This window comes from Eretmochelys imbricata, chromosome 12 (genome assembly GCF_965152235.1).
Source record: "Eretmochelys imbricata isolate rEreImb1 chromosome 12, rEreImb1.hap1, whole genome shotgun sequence".
NCBI lineage: Eukaryota > Metazoa > Chordata > Testudines > Cheloniidae > Eretmochelys > Eretmochelys imbricata.
The window spans coordinates 9597665-9619345 of record NC_135583.1 but is presented as its reverse complement, the minus strand read 5'-3'; the positions used below and the strand labels follow the sequence as shown (position 1 = coordinate 9619345).

The 21681-nt window shown below is 44.3% G+C and overlaps 1 protein-coding gene across 1 annotated transcript in view; it reads right to left on the bottom strand.

Moving 5' to 3' along the window:
* HSF4 (heat shock transcription factor 4) overlaps positions 1–21681 on the bottom strand; it is a 34638-nt gene that overhangs the window by 8410 nt on the left and 4547 nt on the right. The window contains exons 3-10 of the mRNA XM_077831059.1: positions 18532–18659; positions 17841–17965; positions 15301–15376; positions 12805–12869; positions 8570–8669; positions 6934–7058; positions 3687–3911; positions 214–319 (exon numbers count right to left, since the gene is read on the bottom strand). Coding sequence (XP_077687185.1) covers positions 214–319; positions 3687–3911; positions 6934–7058; positions 8570–8669; positions 12805–12869; positions 15301–15376; positions 17841–17965; positions 18532–18659 — 950 coding nt within the window. The remainder of the gene's footprint in view (positions 1–213; positions 320–3686; positions 3912–6933; positions 7059–8569; positions 8670–12804; positions 12870–15300; positions 15377–17840; positions 17966–18531; positions 18660–21681) is intronic.

Below are 21681 nucleotides of genomic sequence, written 5' to 3'. Positions count from 1 at the left end.
ATATTTCCCTTCACGAGAAATGAAAATGCATGATAAAATCTTAAGCTGCTCAAACTCGCTGCTACGAGAGTACTCTACAGAGGCGATGTCTGTATATATGTTAATAGATAAGGCGCCAGTAGATGGTGCACAAGAATATGCTACATTGTTCACAGTTTTTCTAGGAACAATCAAAGTGACTGACACATTCAAAAGTGTGCTCTTAACACTCACATCCAAAACGCTGGCTGGTTCCAGATTATACTGCTGGCTCCTCAGCAGCACCTGCAGGCCCTCTAAACTCAAATCAGTACCATCCATGGGGTCAGAAATTTCTGTTCTGAGGAAAGAGAAAAGGAAAATGTGTCATCAATATGAAATATACACATTTATATTGAAAATACAATTTATTAACTTCCCAAGGTAAAGCATATGCCCAAATTTTACCTGGCAACCCTACGGGCCATGCTCAGCCCTAGGTTACACCAGCTTTTATGGACTAACCCCAGGAGCACAACCCACCAGAATGGGGATAAGGCTACTGTGACACTAAGCAGCGGAGCCTGCTGTACGCCTTCTAAAGGGCCCATGTATCTGGGAATATATTTGGTCACATCCTCTCCCTGGCTCCCAAAGACTGGGCTCCTATGGTGTCTCTGGCAGAATTAAAGCTACCCTCCCTGGAGGAAATTCTGAGGGAGAAGCAGGGGGTTATACCTCTCTCCCTCCTGCCCCCTAAATGGATCCCCTCTAGATCTGAAGTCGGTACAGTGCACACATTTCTATACCAGGCTCAGTTAATCTGATCCAAGAAGTTTGAACTCCTGTGACTAAATGGCATTAAGGGAAAGAGCCCATTGTAGAAGGAGTTGTACAAGCCAACAGAGAGTGACACCCAGCTAGAGAGGGAATCGTAAACAGCAGCCAAAATCAGGGACTGCTTCACTCCACACCTGCCCTCCTATCTTCTCCTTCCCTGCTCCATCCTCCCTTCTCTTTCTCTTTAGCTGATCCCCCTCCTAATTATCCCCTCCCTCCAAAAAACTCATGGCATTTACATGACTTTTGCTACCATCACACTGTTCACTCTGCTGGTGTCTTCTTCTCCTTCCCCCACCGTGTGTGTCTGTCTTGTCTGTTTAGATAGTAAGCTCTTCAGGGCAGACACCATCTGTGTTTGAACAGTACCTACCATAATGGAGCCCCATTCTCGGTCAGCTCTCAGGCACCAATAAACAGGATTTGTAAGAATAATAATATAGCTGATGAATTATTATTAACCCTTATGCAAAAGTTCTGTAGAATACAATAGGGTTTAAAATCAACAGGGTTCTAGAGAAACCACAAACCTACAACACATAAAAGAAAATGAGTTCTTATTATAGACATTTTTAATTATCCTGTAGAATTCTATAGCGGGGATTTGATTTTCTATTAAATTCTATAAAAGTGTGCTCCTTCCCCTGCATTTTCTGTTAAATTCTACTGGACTTTTCCATAAGAGACCATACAGAAAGGTCCAGGGTTGCAGCCATTCCTGCTCTGTCAGCAGGTGCCATAAATGAGATTTCCATGGGTGCCACCATAAACAAATGCCCGAACCCTTATATGGTCACCTTTGAAAAAACAGCCCGAATTATTAGTTTGTGTTAGTGTGCCGTGCGTATACCATATAAAAGGGAAGACAAATAAGCTGCAATATATTCTAATTAGAGGGAAAATGAACCAAACAGATTCCAAGAGGAAACAAAATTCCAGTAGAGAGTTGAAATAAGGGGACATTCTACATGACAAGAAAGCACATAGGCCAAATGGCATAATTAGCTTAGGTACACACTTTGTGGCAGTCAAAAAAATAGAGAGAAGTGATAGGATAGTTCTGTCTCTAAAATGTCTTCATTGTACATTGTGTCTACATTGTAGAGTAGACTCATGAATCATTAGGGTCTGATGAGTGGAGTTATACTACAATCTTTACGGATATTAAGAGGGTAAACATCTTCACTGAAGACATTCTGAGCCAAATTCTAACCTTGAATTTATATTGGTGGCTAATGTAATCTCAAATGGAAGCCTTATCGGAGGGCAGAATCTGGGACTATACATTAAGAGGAGCTACAGAGTTGACAGGATGTATTAAAATGTGTTCAATACAAGGAAAGGGTGAGTGTCCTCAGAGGTATCAGATTTTATGTAGACCCTTGTTTGCAACAGTGGGTCAGATTCCCCTCTCTGAGGCTCCACTGAAGTCAGCGAGTTACAACCGGGATTCACTTAACCTTCTCTCTTCCCCTTTCCCATGAGAATTTTCATTCAGCCCAACATGTGGTAAGAACTTTCTTCACTGTGGTTGCCCAAGTCTTCTCAGATTCACTCAAAACCCCTGCTCCTTTCTGTTAATTTCTTTCTGCTCTGTCTACTTTGTGGTGGTCAGATGTGACAGCCAGGGCAGTTCTCCTTCTGCTGGTTGAACATGCTGTGTGTTTACTGCCATATCATCCTTGCAGCTGAGATTCAAGCCAGAGACCCTTATGGACCATATACAGCAGCTCTCTGAAGGGAGCTACGCAGGATGTCCCCTCTGGCTGAGCCAGGAAGAGTTGTGCTAATGCCCTTTCAGCAGGGCGCCAGTCACTGTGTATCTTACGGGTCCTAGTATATTTATCTGCAATGACTCCAAGATTCTCAATGATCCTTCAGAGTTCAGGAACAGAACTGCATTCCTCTATACCTGGACCTCTTGGGTTCATTAACACACAGCTCTTTCTTCTCCATCCCCATTAACAATTTGGCTTGTCACTTAATTGTTTCAAAATGTGTTTCAAAACCCAGTTATTTATAATGTAAAAACTACTTTTGAGTAACAGTGCCTCAATTTTAATAATCTCTTCCTAAAAAAGGATAAAAGACCAATGAATAAATCTTTGGTCCCTTGTATGAGGCTTGAGCTTTAGTCAAAGATGGGAAGGAATTAAAACACTCAGTCTGCCTTGTGGCTCCCACAAACACACTCTGAGGCAAGAGTCAGTGGATGAAGTTATCTTCCCAAAAACACATGGGCTGAGTGCATGGTATCCAAAAGAATAACCTCAATAATGACTGAGGATTGGATCAATTATTGACTTGTGAGCATTGACTTTTTTCCCTGAGCATGGAGAGATGTGCCCAGCCATCAGGAAGGTGACAGATGAGGCGATGAAAGGAATGCAAACTGAAGGAGGAAGAACCCACATGAGTTCACAGAGCTGGAGAAGGGAGGAAAAAGGAGGACGACGTAACTGGCAGCTCTTTGCTAATGAAACATTCTTCCCGTGATCTAAACCTGTGTCTGATGGAGGTTTCTTGTCATCTCTTACCAGATCTATTCCCTCATATGACACAAGAGGATACAAGGGGCTCAGCATGCTGTGTGCAGCCAGTGCCATGTTCCACCGGTTTCAGCAATATATGCTGGCCCTTAGGCCCTTTCCAGCATGGAACTTGCATCACTACAGATGTTATTAGCCACAAGTCATTCTGTGTCATTGGGTTGCCACCTCCGAGCTACAAAAAAACAGGACACCTGGGATAATCCTGAGCCTGGACAGCCGGCAGCGTGTACTGAGCTGCCTTACAGTTCTCCCAGGACAATCCTGGGAAAACCTGGACAGGTGGCAACCCTCATGTGCAATGCAGTTGGATGTGCATAGCTGCTGTCCTCCCCTCACCTGTCTAGAGGTGCCCTTCTGCCTCTTCTTTCGGGTTGCTGTGAACTTGCAGACTGTGGCGCCCCGCAGCTCCCTTTGCCTTCTAAAACAGACTGAACCATTGCAACCGGTAACACAGGGGGTTCAGCACACGCACTACAGCCAGGCAGAGAGACATCTGGCTCAGCTGTGGCTTTCACTCCAGGGCTAACTGGTTCTTCCTTGATCAGCATGTGGCATTTTTTCCTGAACCAAAGAAAAGTTTCAGCACCACACTCACACATATGTGCACCAAGGACTTTGCTATTTGCACAAATGGGAAGGGCAGTACTGGCAAAGGGGCTGTTTCTGCTTTTGATCCAGCTGCCATGCAGTGTTTATCCCCCATTGTGGACACATGAACTCTGTTTACACCCAAGTTTAATATTTTAATTTTGAGCCTAGTGAAAGTCAGCGGAAAGACTCCCATTGACTTTAGTGAGCTTCGGAATAAGGACCGGCTTTTCTCAGAGATTTTTCCTTCTTGTGCATGCACATGGCTCTTCTTATTTCCTCTGCCAGGAGCAAATGGGGTGGCCTCTTTTAATCAGCAAGAGCTGTCAAAGGCACAACCACATGCGACACGTGCTGTGCCAGAAGGAAAACACCAACTGGGGAGTCTTAGATTTCAACTGTCAGATCAAGGGAAGGGCATTGACATTTCATTTAACCTCATACACATGTGGGAAATACTACAGGGCATCCACCCTGGTGGTCCTGACCAGTGCTGCCACCCTGGCTATGCGGCTCTTTCTGTGAGACTGTGTGTTTTACATTTCAGTTCTGTCTCAGACACTGAGACCACACCACTAAATGGATTAAAGGAATCCTGGATTATGCTGGAGCCTGCTGCGTTATTGATACTGTGTTAACCTCCCATCTGGAATGCTGCTGACATTGCATGTTACCTACAAGCAAGCGTGATCAAGGTGCACGACATATCCTGGAGATGTAGGACCAGCTAGAAAGAATTCTTGGTTCAAGGTGCACGAGAGGGTCATTAAGACCAGCGGGTCATTAATATCCAGGGAGTGTCCCGCATTAAGGTTGTTATTAATTATAATAATTATTGGGCCAAATGTTTTGCTGGCATAACTCCATTCACTTCAACAGAGTTACGCCAGAGGTCAATATGTCCCATCAGGTATCTTACATATGTGGAGAAGGTGGCATCCATATGGTACATCTATTTATCAAACTGTTTGGACCACCTCACCTGCACTCTGCCCACTAATCCATATCCTCAGCACTCACTCTAACATTCCAACCCCCTGTGAAGCTTCAAACAGTAGCCCTGTTTTAATATTTCCCTCTTTTCTTTCCTACTGTGTAACTTCCTCCAGTCTAACCCCGTCTGAGGCCCAGGATGTGGGCAAGATTCGGACACAGCCCAGAGACAGATGTTCTATCAGTAAAAGTGGCTCTGTTCATTATCTTGTGGCCCTGCAGGATTAGAAACGGAGGTGTAGGTTTTCAAAACTGACTACAGGATTGAGACATCCATTCTCATTAAAATTCCCACTAGGTCATCCAAATCCCATAGCTGCCTTGAAAGTCTCAGGCAGAAGCATTATCCCATAGGGAATGGAAGATTTCCCCTTTTCCAATGGGACCAGCCTTCAATTCTAGCCCTTAAAGGATATAAGCCATTAGACTTCCAAATAGTGAAATTTTTATGAGTAAAAAACTGCTATGTGCCATTTTTAGAAGTTTTTTATAAGCCCTGCACAGCTGGACTCAGAAAGTAACTAAGGCAACTAGCTCTACAGGCAGAGGGATACAAAATTGAACAATGATAAAAAGTGATCAGACTCCACAAGCTGCTGCTGTAACACATCTGGCACGGACAACACATGTGATGGGGTGGGACGTTACAAAGGAGTCATCAGCACAAATTTGGGATCGTCTGCAGAACTCATGAATGGTGAGCACCCACCAGAAGCTCCTGCTGATAAAATAGTTATCATGCGCCACACCATCATGTATTCATTATATCTCTGTCTTATTATGAGACTTCTCTACAAAAGCTGTCTCTATATATGTAGATAGTTTATTAATAGATAAAGTGCCAGTAGATGGCACTCAAGAATAAGCAGCATTGTTATATACCAAAAACTGATTTTAGGGAGCAGATCCTACCTGGAGCACTTAATATGCTTCTAACTAATTTTAGGGATAGCACAGTTTCAATCAGCATCTTTTCTAGAGAGTCTTGTCTATTAGCTAGGGAGATTGATTACATTGATTACATCATTCCATTCAGTTTGCATGGATGTAACTATAGCATATTTCGTCACGGTAACTCTAAAGCCTCTGAATATCTAAAATGGACAATAGGAAGAGATAGCCATATAGCCTAACTCGGAAATATCTCTGTGTATTTGAATGTTGTAACTTTCTGGAATCTTTGCAAATTGACCTAAAAGTTCAAGAGCACTTATGGCAGTCTTCTCTATTTTCTGATATTAAGGATGATGTTCAATTTAGTTCTTCCTCATTTAAGTTCTTCCTCATCAAAACCAAATAGAAGCTCTCGCTTTCTTTTTCACTCTGTCTCAAAATAGAACCAACAAATCCAGATATCTTACTCTCTGATTAAGACTGAGACTTCCATTTTCTTGAGGAGAAAGTATCAGTAAAATGTTCTGGATAACTTTTCAAGGAAGTGTTTGGTAGCTCCCAGCACAAAACCTATGACTGATTATTGCAATTTGTGTGCATTCAGGGTCACAACCTGTTTTTTAAAATTTCCCACATATGGCATGTTACAAACCAGATAAAATACACAGCCACTTTTTAAATATGTGAGGCATGTAGTATAGACTGAGATGAAGACACCATAGTAGAATTAATCCTAGACAATATTCCGATGTAGTTATTTGCATCCTTGCACAGATCTCTAAGGGTGTCTCTATATTTTGAGCTAGGTATGTAATGCTCAGCTCAAGGAGACATACTCACTCTAGCTTTCATGGAGCTGGTGTGCTAAAAAGAGAGTGCAGCTGCAGTAGTGAGAGTGGTGAGAGGGGCTAGCCACCCGAGTATGTGTCTAGTGTCTTGGATGGGTATGTAGTTGAGGCAGCTACCCCATCCTACCACTCGTGCTGCCATGGCTAGACTATTTTTAGCACACTAGCTAGTGTGGGTATGTCTCCCTGAGCTAGGAATTACACCCAGAGCCCAAAGTACAGACGCACCCTTAGTTTACGATCACAATAACGTTCTTTACCTGTTACCCTCTGGAGGAGATTGAAGCGACATGACATTCGGTGATGATGCTTCAGTAACATCTGATATGACTGGCCCTCCAGCAATAGCAGGACTGGTTAAGCATGAGGCAGGTTCTGTAGATGGCTGCAAAAGAAAATACAAAAGGATCAGTTTGTGATACACCAAGAAGAATTAAAGAAGTTCGTTATGTCAGTTATACATTGGCTCAGCAAGCTTGTAACAGAGATTCTTGGATCATCTCCACGAAACTCCTTGCATTGCCACACATTGCCTAGTTGAACCCAGCAGCTTGGGACAGAATGGGGCATTCGATCTCCTGGACCATCCCCTGAGGTGGTGCAGCTACACCACTCCTACAGGGGGCGGTAGCTAATTGGCAAAATATAGTCCCTCCTACTGGGCATAGTCCCATTGAATTCAATGGAACTACATCTTTGGTAGTAAGAGTTTACAGGATTGGGCCCTGTGGGCAAATCCCTGCTTCTGTCACTCATGGGAGCAATTCTCTTGCAGTCAATGAGGTAGCTGGTGGAACTACTCACACAAGGAAAGTGCACACAGCATCATAATCACCTCAAACCCATCCCCCACCCAGAGGCCTACTACAGTATACCTATAAAATAACTATGCCAATTGGAATGGCAGCTCCAGAGGAATTTTAATGTAGGCAGAATGGGATTAGCCACATTTAAATTTTCCAAGACCCCTTAACTTCCCCTTGGTTGAAGGATCCACGAGACCTTTAAATCACCGCAAGCAACCAGGACCTTATCTTTATGTCCCAACAACTCAGCATAACACTTTCCCTCTCCAGTTACGTATAGTCTTTGCTTACAGCACCCAGTGCCTGGGAATTCACCTTGTTTAAACAAATGGCATCTGTTCTGCGGTGGGCAGGGTAACCAAAGCAATCACAGGAGTTATGAGGCTATGGATTATGCAGGGCTGTTGTTGTCTCATCTGGCCAGGAGGCCTCTGTTTCTAGCTGCTCTCTGAACTTCTCCTGGCTTGGAGAGCTAGGAAGAGGGTACGGGCTGCATGTCTATATGCAGGGCCGTTTTAGGTGGGATCTTCATACTCAGAGTCCAGAGGTGGCATTTTGGGACTTGTGATCCTTAGTCATTTAGGTGGCACCCCAGGTTATTACGGAAAGATTCCAGCTGGGAGGACTCTTACCATAGATGTAGCCCAGAACATAGTCCCCCCAGGCTACCCATGGCCAAAGACCTGGCTAGAATGACACCGGGTTGTGCTCCAGCTGTCTCTCCCTCCCTGATCACATGAGCCTGTGAGTAGTAACCAGGAAATAGCATCCAGAATCTCTCTCCCCTACTCCAGCCAGAGCCTCTTCACACTTTCATCCAGTCAGGGAACAGCAGGAAAGGGCAGCCAGATAGCAGGATGGGCCCTCTTTCACTGCGGCATAGTGAATATTCAGATAAATAAAATGTAACTTTGCAAATCTCTCTCTCCGCAATGCATTTTTGCCACATTGGGTCACCTTTAAACATTTACTCTCATTTAAAAAAGTTACCTGGGCTAATATTCATGCACAGAAATGTCACCTTTCTCACAACGACACCATGGCAAAAAGAAGGAATGAAGCCAGTGTCCGTGTTTGAAAGCGAACCTACCGACTGAATGAAATAGGAATCATGAAGAGGGTCCACAGACAAATTTCGGCTGAACTTGGACACTTGTGGCACTGAGCTTCCATCATCTAGCATCAGAGGTCTGTAGGGAAGAAGGAGAAAAGATATTTTATCTCAGCCTTGTCTTAACTGTCTGCCACCTAAGTATGAGTGCAAGAAACATCTGAATCAGTGGTTGGCGTCAGCATGAAGCTTCTCAATGTGCGTGTCTTATTTTCTTCTGCTGTCAGGTGGTTTCCTGTCTTGTATCATGGACGGTAAAGTGAAAAGATACAGTGTAATAGCAGCTTTGGATAGATCACCAAGCACACAGGACCTTTCATGTCCATGCAGAGGACACAGGACCTTGGTTTTCCAGGTCTTAACTGAAAGATCCACACAGGGTAAATGACTCATGACTCAGAACTCTATTTATAGCCCACAGAAGACAGAAAATCTGAAACACCCCTACCAAGATTAGAAGTTGCAGTTCCACAGAGGTCTAAGTACAGTACTTCAAACCTGGGGCTTGAACCACCAAACCATCCATCCCATTGATTTTCCTTTGCACAGGCTGCAATATTTATGCTTTTAATAATTCAAATTAAGCGCTGGGAGGGGTTATATGACTAATACTAGAGAAAACCTATTACCTCAGCCATACTATTAAAGGGAAGTTCATTCTTAGTGAAAGCCCTGTCAAGCTACCAGGTTCCAGTGAGACCCAATCATCCAGTGGAGACCTTCCCAATAGCAGCTTTCACCTTCTCACCAGAAGTTTGAAAAGAAAATCTTTTCTCCATTTCAACTTTGTGTGAATTTCTGCAATTTGCCTATTTGATCCAGTTGTCTCTTCTACATTCTGTGCTCCGTTTTGCAGTTTCATCCCCATTCTGCCCAGACATGCAACATAACTCAATGCCCAAGTATTTCAATAAACCAAATTTCAGCTCAGTTAGACTGGAGTCTAAATTTTACTGTGTATTACATACACATTTCACCAGAAAGGTGGAAGGCTGATCAGAAATAAGGTATTTATTAATGAATGGAATAGAGAAAATGAATAGAATACACAGGAATGCAACTTTCCAGATAAACCGCAAGCTTAATTTTGGAGGACTGGGGGTTAATGCCAATTGCTGTTCCCCCATCCTCAGTTAAGCTTCCATTCTATATGATGTACAGTACCTAGGCCCCTGAGTCCTGATGACACTCAGGAATTATTTAAAAAGTGACAAGTGATTATGGATATCTCAATTTTGCAAGGAGTGGGGGAAATGAAATACCTTAACAGGGCTTGATTAGTACAAAGTGCTGAGCCCCCATCATCTGAAAATCAGGTCCCTTTAAGGGGTCTCAGGCTGGGACCTTGAAAACTGAGGCAACTAAAACCATTAGACACTTTTGAAAATTTTGGCCATAATTGATCTCTCTTGGGTACTAAGATATAGCCTTCATCACCATAGTACTTGAGCACCTCACACTGATTTAGCCTTACATTACCACTGTGAAATAGGGAAGTATTACCCACATTTTGCAGATGGGGAACTGAGCCACAGAGAAATTAAGTAACTTACTTAAGGCCACACAGGATGTTTGTGGCAGAGCTAGGAACCAAGTCCCTGTTGACTACCCTAACAACAAGGCCATCCATCCTTCCTCCACTAACAGCCTCTGTGCCTTTCTTTAGATTGCAACTGCCATGGGACAGGGAATGTCTTTGTTCTGTCTTATATGGTGTTGACCACATTGTCAGTGCTTGATAATAGTAACAAATAATAAATGAGAAAAAGGCCAATGGGCAGCTGGAAGTCCAAGTGGAGAGATTTCTTAGGTGGAGTCCAGTTGTTTTACTCTGGAAAGAACAATGGGGAATGTTTTGAATTGGCGTACAGGAAACTGACTATTTCAGGAACCCTTAGCATGTTATTTTTTAAAAAGCAGCCAAGCATATTAATCTCCTTGAAAACCAGAACCTGATGCTGAATGGCAGACAGCTGAGCTTGCAAGGGGTTACAAATCCTCCTAACAATGAACTGACCTATAGGTCTAACTTTATAGGTTAGCCCATTCTTTCTGCATCCTCTTTTCATTGAGTTTCCTCCTCATTGCTAACATTTAAAACAAAAAACAAACAAACAAACAAACAAACAGTAAAACCCAACACTTGCCTGGCTTCTTCCTCTCATTTTCTTGTTTTAAAGAGAAATTGGCTCTAGTTCTCCTAGATCAGCTGCTTGGTTAGTCAACTAGAGCTCGGAAACACAGGAGGCCTATAGGGTTATACCCATTACATCTAGCAAAAACAAGTGTGTCTTTATCTTTGTGTATTTCCATGCACCATCTAAACTTCGTAAGTTTTGTAAGTAAAATTATGTTCAAACCAGAGAGGACTACCATCTTCTAGAGGTTATGGTCAATGCCTGACTTCAATAACACTGCAGCCTCTGTGCTTTGCCTAGGCTTGGTGTAGAATACCAATTAGCTTCCCAGTCCTGAAGAAGAGCTCTGTGCAAGTTCGAAAGCGTCTCTCTCACCAATAGAAGTCGATCCACTAAAAGACATTACCTCACCCATCTTGTCCCTCTAATATCCTGGAACCAACATGCCTAACACAACGCTGCATACAACATGGAAGCAGGCAGAGAGTGCTTACCTCAGGGCTCAATATGTTAGTACTTCTTAGACAGACTTCATGACCTTACCACTAGCTAACTGCAGCTCGAACCCTTAATCGGCCAGATCCCCCGAGTGGCTGAGCTGCATTGCCAGGACTGCTCTTAAACCCAGCGGTAGCACTCGGGCAGCGGCTGTCCAAGGCTTATGCCTACATCTGCAATCATTCCTGTGCCTGCCTTGTGCCCAGCTTGCTCCACCACTGTTCCTGCTTTGTTCTGAGTCCTATGGCTGCCTTGCCCCTGCTCTGCTCCCCACCTTGGTTCTGGACTCTTGGGTCCTGATCCTTGGCTCTGGCTCCTGGATCTTGACCCTGGCTCTGACTACCAGGCTGGTCCATGACACATTCAAAGACAATGTCCTTTTTAACAAGATGCTTTCATTTAAGAACCACAGCAAGCTGCAAAGCAGAGAGCAGAGTCCCTTGCCATGTGCTTGGTATTCTCGTTGCCAGGAGCCAGAAAATATCATTTCCTAGTAACTTCAATTCATCCTAATTCACAGAAGTGCTTCCTCTCGTGTCTGAATGCTGTCACTGCAGCTACCATAGATCATAAATAGAGATGAGTTCAAACTGGAAGACAAGATCCACCTACCCATGAACTTGGAGAAGTTTGTGTTTGGGTCTGGATGCAAACTTGACAACTCAGGCCCATCTTACACGGACTTTACATAGAGCCAGAGGGCACAGACCTGCAAGTTACAGAAGCTCTCAACAAGGGGTGAGTTCTCAACTAACACTCATAGCCAAGAATTGATACACCAGCTTCTCCTCTCACTCACTCCCCCGATACAGTGGTGTACCTTAACTGCCTTCGGTGGAGCTACTCCAGATTTATACTGGTTTAAGTTAGAGTGAAATCAGGCCAAGTCTCTTTTCAGCCCATCACTGTGGTATCCAAGCACTTCGAATGAAATTCACCTCTATGCCGAGGGCCAGCACGCGGCCCATTTAAGACCTCAAGATAAAGCCTGAATTCGACCCTTTGCGCAGGGCTGAATTTTACCCTAACAACATATGCTTATTCCCAAGGATCTATTGCAATAATAAAGAGCAAGTCCCACGAGATGTACATGCCATCAGTGACTACCACACAGCAGTAATTTACCCTTAAGATTATAGTTGTAGAAGCAGCATCGGTAACCTAGGTGCAACCTGAAATATTTTATATGCATCCAAGTTCAGCAACCCTATTTTAATTAACTGATTATTTTAATTAGCTAGGGCCCAATCCTGCTCCCATTGATTTTAATGGGAAAATGTCCATTGGCTTCAAAGGGAGCCGGATCAAGCCGTCAGTTAGTTAGGTTGTCCCTCTTTCAGCTCACTCTGTATTACGAAAAGAAAGGTCAGAGCAAGCTGACGTGGTGGTTCTCTAAAGGCCACTGAATGAGGACTGTCAGCAGGTCTGACTCAGCAGTTCTGCCCCATTCATTTGTTATCGCCATGGTGCCTGAGTCAGGTGACCTCCCACCCCACTCTGAGCTGAGCTGGTGTTTTTAATGAAGTGTGAGCATTATCCATCCATGTGCATGTGTGCACGCCACACAAGGGTACGTACAGTTTTCTCTTTATCCCAGCGCCGCTGGGGTTTGATTGGAGCTGGCCGAACAGAAACTGAATCAGCTGTTGGGGAGATCAAAGTCAGGTGTTAATCAGCAGTGGCCCAGCATTCCACACTCCAGAGCACCTTTCTTATCATGTACATTCCCCCATTTCACCGAAACCCCAAAGAAATGGGATCTGCCATGCAGAATATAGAATCATAGAAATGGTGGGCTGGAAGGGTCCCGTGCTGAGGTAGGACCAAGCAGACCATCCCTGACAGGTGTTTGTCAAACCTGTTCTCTAAAAGCTCCAATGACCAGGATTCCCCAGCCTCCCTTGGAAGCCTATCCCAGAACTGAAACTACCCTTAGAGTTAGAAAGTTTTTCCTAGTATGGGGTGGAATATCCGAATCAGAATGTATGAAATGACCGAGCCTGAAAAGGTTTAGGAGCAATCTGCATACTTAAAACTCATGGGCCTGATTTCCAGGTAGCGTTTCTGTGCGTGGAATTATGCACCTTCTTTGCATGCACGCTGCCAGATGCGCTTGAACAGGACTAGCTTGCTCGCCATGTGCATACACAGTCCCCAACTAGCCCCATCATATCTGGTAGTATGCGTGCAAATAAGCACATAATTGCGTGTGCATCAATGCACACAGATCTGCTTGACCAGAATCAATCTCTATATAAGGTAATGGGCTATTTACAGATTAAAAGGCAATACCCTACAGGTGGTCGTCCCGGATTGGGGGTCTCCGCCATTTCTGCTGGATTTTTAACCCTATTGAGCTCAGAATCGACATTTCAGGACACTAACCATAATGCAAGAATGCTTTCGTAGTGAGAAATCCTTCATCAGAAGACAGTTGACTCAAGCCTAATGTAACACTTTTACCGTGGGCCAAGTACAAACGGTGTATTAGCATCATGTCTTGCATCCATCGCTTGCTTGTTTCTTGCAGTACAAGAAAGAGAGCAGCGAAAACGCAACTACAGTGTGTGTGGATGGTGTTAGAATCAGAGTGCGACTCCTCTTTGGTGCAGAGGGAATCACTGTGGGCTTCGCTGTGCCATTTACATGCAGCCCCATGGTGGGGGCTTTGTGGAGCCTCCCCTCCCCTGGGGAAGCTCCAGGAGGAATTCATAGATTTTAAGGCCACTGTGATCATCCAGTCTGACCTCCTCAATCACGCCGACCCTAGAATTTCACCCAATAATTCCCTCAGCCAGACAGATAACTCTGGAAGCAGAACTCATCATGGAGCTGCCAGGCAGACTGGTGAGCAGTCACCTGTACACTCCCTTATGCAACAGGCCAGTTCTGATGTCCAGCGTGGAGGAGGAACAGCTGGTCGGTGCACCTCAGAAGTCACACTGAGAGACCAGAGACTTCGGCTGTCTCTGCATGCACAAGGGATGGGGAGGCTCTTTGCCTCCTTTCACAGCCTTCTCACTGATGCCGCTGCAAGAGGGCTCAACGTGGGCTTGGAGTCTTTGACATCTATGGAAAAACGTGACCTTCCCATCTCCTGGACTGTGCATAAAACGTAATGTGAACCCCTCGACAGAAAAGCTGATGCCGTTTTTAGCGGAGAAGTTCGAGAAGGACAAGCACAGTGCCTCAGTGCAGCGACTGCCGTTAGAAACCATACAGTTCTGCCTATCCATGGAGATGACATTGCTGTAGTAGCTGTGATATTCCTGTTCTTCGCATTGACTTCAGCAGGGGCAGGCTCAAGGATCTTATGCTTAGGACTAGGCAGTGCAACCTTTTCTCCCCTTGGTGAGTCCCACCTCACTCACTGACCGCAGTGGTGCTACTTGTGTGTGTAAGCACTCACCGATGGGAGGGAGGGTTGCACAATCTAGGGCATGTACAGGCTTTGTGATGATTTTACTGTGACTTGCACAAAGAGCTAGGGAGAAATCTGGGCAAGCCCAAAAGTCTGTAGTTGACACCCATAGTCCAAGGTATTAATGATGAGGACTACCTCCATACGAAATGGAAATATAAATGATCCATCTTCCTCCCATTGAAACCAGTGAGCGCTTTGCCCCTGATTTCAGTGTAAGCAGGATCCGGCTCAAAGTGCCCATGACTCTCCTACATATATTGCGTCCTAAAGTCACTGTGATCACTAAGGAGCAATACAAATTCATCTGCTTAAGGATTTTACCCTTCTTTGTACATGGGCACAGAACTAGATGCTGAGTCTGAGCTTCCCCAATGCCATCCCGGGGCTGCACGGCTGTAAAACCAGATATAGCCAAAGGTGATACAATTCTCTGCCTCTCAGGCAGAGCTCCTATTAGCACTCAGGGGAGCCATGTGCAATACAATTAGGAAAGAGGGAAAATACATACACGACAATGATAGAGGCTGAACAAAATATAACGTAGGCTCTGGACAGGAATAGGGAGACTTAACTACATCTATCTGATAGTCTGCATAACACAGTTCAATACAACTTTACAGTTATCTGAGCCGAGCTAGTCTGATCACTACCTTGTTGATCACTTTCTGTTGCTGAGAATGATTCTGCCTGAGAGATACAACTTCCCGCCACAGGACTTCATTCTGTCTGAAAGGAAAACAGAAACATCCCCTGAACACACAGACATCCCCACACACAGGCATTGCGTTTGCTGCCGTGGCCGACTGCGTGTGACTTTTATCTTTTCTTAAAACCCCAGATGCTGGAGACATGATTATCTGAGCGTCTCAACCTTCATATTATATATATTTAAAACAAGTAGTTGGCCTTCATGGTTGCAGAGAAACCTTGAAAATACAACCCCCAAAAGGTTCAACAAACGTAAGGCAAATAAAAAGAATATAAAATCTTTGTGATTTCTGACTGGTTTGGGTTGGCAATACTATACTTCTTTCCACTTCAACTGAAATGGCACTCCTGTAAATTCAATTCCTCCCAACCCCAATGAGATATTATTATTAAAGGGTCATATTTCAAAGGAGCCTCTAAAATTGTGTCTGCAAATCAAATTGTCCACATACACACATAGCTTGTATGCAAACACAGGTTTTATGTGACCCGTTTTATAGGCTCTCTCAAAAGTTTGGCCTCAAGGGTCTTCTTTTTAACACTAAGAACTATGTGAATACAGCACGGAGGCTCCATCCTCAGCTGATGTTTCTGTGCCTTCATTGTGCAGCGGTCTCAGAACAGCCATCGTTCTCAGTGCCTTAGAACTTGGCACAAGATAAGTTATAGACAAAGCTGGTTGAGTAATTCATTGGGAAAAAATACCCAGTGAATACAGCCCTATTATTTGCCCACCACTCATTTGTGACTGTATCCTGATACCATTATTTGTAGGCATTTGTGGAACAGTTTGGAGGTACAATTTTTCAGCCTGTGGGCTGTGTGCAATCCATTCATGTTGGCTGTTCACTTCTCATTATTTGTGGTATGTGATTTTAATTCATTTAATGCAATTTTTAAATTCCTTTTATAAATTCAAAATGGAAAGGAAGACCAAAATCCAATACTTCATTGGACATAAAACAAATGTTTATAGCACAGAAGGGATTCATTTTAAAGATCACTTCATTGGATATACAGAATGGAACATATAGTAAGAAGATATACATATACGTACAGAGAAGGTGGAAGTTGCCATACAAACTGTAAGAGGCTAATTAATTAAGATGAGCTATTATCAGCAGGAGAAAACCTACTGACTGCTATACTTACCTACATGCCTCCAGCTTCCATCCAGGACACACCACACAATCCATTGTCTACAGCCAAGCTCTAAGATACAACTGCATTTGCTCCAATCCCTCAGACAGAGACAAACACCTACAAGATCTCTACCAAGCATAAAACTACAATACCCACCCGCTGAAGTGAAAAAACAGATTGACAGAGCCAGAAGAGTACCCAGAAGTCACCTGCAGGACAGGCCCAACAAAGAAAACAACGGAACGCCACTAGCTGTCACCTTCAGCTCCCAACTAAAACCTCTCCAGCGCATCATCAAAGATTTACAACCTATCCTGAAAAATGATCCCTCACTCTCACAGATCTTGGGAGACAGACCAGTCCTCGCTTACAGACAGCCCCCCAACCTGAAGCAAATACTCTCCAGCAACCACATACCACACAACAAAAACACTAACCCAAGAACCTATCCTTGCAACAAAGCCCGATCCCAACTCTGTCCACATATTTATTCAAGTGACACCATCATAGGACCTAATCACATTAGCCACACCATCAGGGGTTCATTCACTTGCACATCTACCAATGTGATATATGCCATCATGTGCCAGCAATGCCCCTCCGCCATGTACATTGGCCAAACTGGACAGTCTCTACGCAAAAGAATGGACACAAATCTGACATCAGGAATCATAACATTCAAAAACTGGTAGGAGAACACTTCAACCTCTCTGGCCACTCAGTAAAAGATTTAAGGGTGGCAATTTTGCAACGGAAAAGCTTCAAAAACAGACTCCAATGAGAAACTCCTGCGCTTGATACAAACTAGATACCATTAACTTGGGTTTGAATAGAGACTGGGAGTGGCTGGCTCATTACACATATTGAATCTATTTCCCTAAGTATCCTCACACCTTCTTGTCAACTGTTTAAATGGGCCATCTTGATTATCACTACAAAAGTTTTTTTTCTCCAGCTGATAATAGCTTATCTTAACTAATTAGCCTCTTACAGTTTGTATGGCAACTTCCACGTTCTCTGTACGTATGTGTATATATATATATATATCTCTCTCTTCTTACTATATGTTCCATTCTATGCATCCGATGAAGCGGGCTGTAGCCCACGAAAGCTTATGCTCTAATAAATTTGTTAGTCTCTAAGGTGGCACAAGTACTCCTGTTCTTTTTGTGGATACAGACTAACACGGCTGCTACTCTGAAACCAGTCATTTTAAAGATCGTATTGGATGTGCAGGATATAATTCCCAGAGATCCATAGGTCTTACAAATACTCCCCAGGGTTTGCAACTATGTCATGAAGCAGACACGTAGGAGCAATGTGCATGTGATCAACTCACTGCTTCATGTCCTGCATTTGACACTCCATGTTCTCCTGCTGACTTCTCAGAATCTGGACTTCGTAGAGCAACCTGCTGAGATCCTCCTGGCGCATCTTCGTTTCCTCACTTTTCACAACAGATACCTGAGAAGAGCACATCGGGCAGAATTTACTACTGCAAGATGTTATGCACAGGGATAAGAGTTTTGCAATGGTTTCTAAGCAGGAGTATCAGCTACAGCCTGGGCTATTAAGTGATGACATATTGGAACAGGAGACACAGTTTTAAAAGTCTGGGGTGGCCTCAAAGAGACATAGCTAGGGCATTGGAAAGTAAATAGAGGCTGAAGAGCATGAAAAATACTTCAATAGTGAGGTCTATTAGGCTAGGGACTAGCATCCTAGTAGCTGTGGTAGAAGACCCATCACTGGAGTTATTTAATACTGAACTGGACAAAAAAGTACTTTTTTAAATACTGAACTGGACAAAAAAGTACAAAAAAGGATCAATACAGCACTAGCACAAAGGAGCTGAACTAGATGATCTACCCCGGCCTTCTACATCCCTAATGTCAGCAATTCTAGGAAGTGAGGTTAGCTAATGGTGCAAGCTTTCTAGCAGCCTTCCATCACCCTGCCCATTCCTCTAATGGCACCATTAGACCCCACGCACATCAGCGCCCCAGGTGCAGCTGTCACTCAATTCCCACCTTCCTTTTGATGTGTTCCAAGAGGTGTTCGTGGCCTTGTAGGAAATAAAGATGCTGGAACTCAGTATCATCACGTTCAGGCTTGACAAGGCCACCCTGCTCTATATTTACCACTTTCCTGAAGCCATCTAAATGTAAACAGAACTGGTGAGAACCATGTAGAGCATATAGATTGGGAAGAACAAAGAATCCCAATGTTTGAATTAGACTTTCCCGCACTTACCCACTGATTTTCAAGTGTAGTTTCCTTTTCCCTGCTCCCAATTTCTGCCTGAGTGTTGTCCTAGATATTGTAAATATGCGGCAAGGAGCAAACCCTTCACTGGTTAGCTCACATGGTCCTTAACATGCCAGTCACAGAGATGGGCCTGAAACACTAATTTGTTTGGACAAATATGCCTCAAACCCCAAAGAGGAGGCACCTGATCCTGAGATGGTAGTACAGTCTCTACAATCAATTCAACCCGGCACCTCTCTGCTGAATGGGGCTGCTAATTAGAGCCAGTTGTAATGATGGTGGCCCTTGTTTGTTACCAACTTGCCCATTAGCACTCATTCCACATGGACTACTGAATGGATCTTGGATAGAAAGAATTTTTTTAACCTAGGCTGAGTTTAAACTGCCGGCCTGCAGTCGAAAGGGCCATTTCTAATCCTCATGCGAACTTCCGCAGCCCACCTTCACTTTGAAAAGCTTGTGTGAAAAATAAAAATGTAATTAAGGCTGGAGTTCATCACCAGACAGAGGGCCAGCACAAGGGCAAAGCACCTCTTACATTCTAATTAAGACCTCAAAATAGGACATACAAGTGCATAGGTGTTGTGCTGGCCTCTGCACAGGGGTGAATTTCACCCCCTAAATGCAGCACCTACTAGTGGGATATTTTGTTACCCAAAAAACGCTCACGACACAGATCACATGTTCTGTAGTTGCTTGAGGATTTTTAGGAATGGGACACGTGAAATGCTGTGGAACTTCAACCGGTGCTTTAAAATATTAATACCTTTCCGATGCATTAAAAACAAAGACAGCCAGTGATAGTGTTGCCCCTAGCAGCTAGATTCATAGATATTTAGGTCAGAAGGGACCATTATGATCATCTAGTCTTACCTCCTCCACAATGCAGGCCACAGAATTTCACCCACCACTCCTGCAAAAAACCTCACGCCTATGTCTGTGCTATTGAAGTAGTTTAAAGACTTCAAGGAGCAGAGAATCCTCCAGCAAGTGACCTGTGCCCCATGCTACAGAGGAAGGCGAAAAACCTCCAGGGCCTCTTCCAATCTGCCCTGGAGGAAAATTCCTTCCCGACCCCAAATATGGCGATCAGCTAAACCCTGAGCATATGGGCAAGATTCATCAGCCAGATAGCTAGTCACTGCTTGGGGCCCTGTGGGTGTTCCAGCTGGAAGATGAAATTGGAGGTAAGCAGGTATTTCTTTGGTGCAGTTTTGTTTATTTACACAGAATTTGCAAAGCCCCGTGTCTCTGAATGCAGCAGGAATCAAATGGCAGGAAACAACTTCTTTTACTCACAGTACCAAGAGCACCCTTTTCAGTCTGCACCCCAGACCTATAAACCTCTCTCAAGGTTTCTTTCAGGGTCAGCTCTCAGCTGGTCCTTCTGGACCTCTCTCTCTCTCTCTCTCTCTCTCTATCTTTGTCTTTTTTGTTGGTTCTCAGTTTCTTTGTTTTCTGCCTTCCCTCACTTCCCCCTCCCCCTGCCATATACCCAGAGGTGAAAGTAAGCTGGTACGCCTCAGGACAGCCTACTGGCAAGAGCCAGCGTGCCGTACCAGGGTGGATCGACTTCCCAAGTCGCAATTTAAAGGGCCTGAGGCTCCCAGCAGCGGCTGGAGCCCCCGGCCCTTTAAATTACTGCCAGAGCCCTGCTGCCGGAGCCCTGGGGTAGCGGCGGCGGGGCTCTGGGGATGATTTAAAGGGCCCAGGGCTCCGGCCGCCGCTACCACCCAGGGCCCTTTAAACCGCTGCCAGAGCCCCCGGCTGCCGCTGTTACCCCAGAGAGGGGGAAGGAGGCACTTGCCGGTACAGGGTGGGCCGGGGCTGGCTCTGAGCTCCCCCAGCCCCGCTGAGCCCTGGCACCTCTACGCCTGGCAGTTCTTAGCCCTGGCGCCTCTGGGCTTGCTGCATCAGTTATGCAAGTAAAAAAGTTACCTGAGCCCTGGCACCTAATTGCCTGAGCCCCAGTACCTCTTTCATTGCAAATTAAGCACTGCACTTACCCTTCCCCAAAATGATATTCAGCAAAGCTCCTGGACAGTTGATGCACTCCTTTTGACTTAGGTCAGGCTTATGCTTACAATTGTGTTAACTATAGGGTGAGTTCACGCTAGAGTGTCTCAATCCCATGACAAGGTGTCACCCAGCTGATAACAATAGTTTACCTGCCATAGTGAAAAATACCCAATAAATTTTCAAATCTGTTTTCCTTTTTCCCCCATGAACTGCTGTTCTTCATAGTTTTGGCAGGTCTGGAAGTAACAAAATACTAGGAAGGGCTAGACCAGTTCTTACAAAATCTCCACTCTGATTTTTTGACCACAGAGATTTAGTATGAGATTTTCAAAGGTAAAAATCAGGTAGGTGCCATTGACTTTCAGCAAGAGTTTGGCACCTCGCTGCCCTTTGTGCCTCTGAAAATCTTTCCCTTGGATGCTTGTGTTCACTTATCTAAACCATACCTGGGACTCTTTGATATTGGCCTGAACTATAAGCTGTGCCATAATATACTATATAACATAGGGAAAAGTGTATTAAGTGACCAGTCAAGGGGCAAATAAAAACTGGTTTTCTAACAAAAATGACCTCCTACTAATGACGGAGGAGAATTGTCCTCAGTACAACCAAACCCTGGGCACGGGTGAAGATCGTGCTTTTAAGATTCTGCTACAGGGCAAGAACGTCCAATAGGGTTTCTGAAAATTCTGATGTAACATGTTATATAAAGCAAATGACAAATGATGTGTCATCAGACTGAATATAAGCTGAAAAATTTGGAACGGAAACTTCGTTAATTTACAACATATAATTTAAAGTAACTCTAATATACTCTCTCTATATATATATATGTGTACTCTAATATAAATACACCACAAGGAAATCTCACCCCTGCGTTCTGATAACAAGCC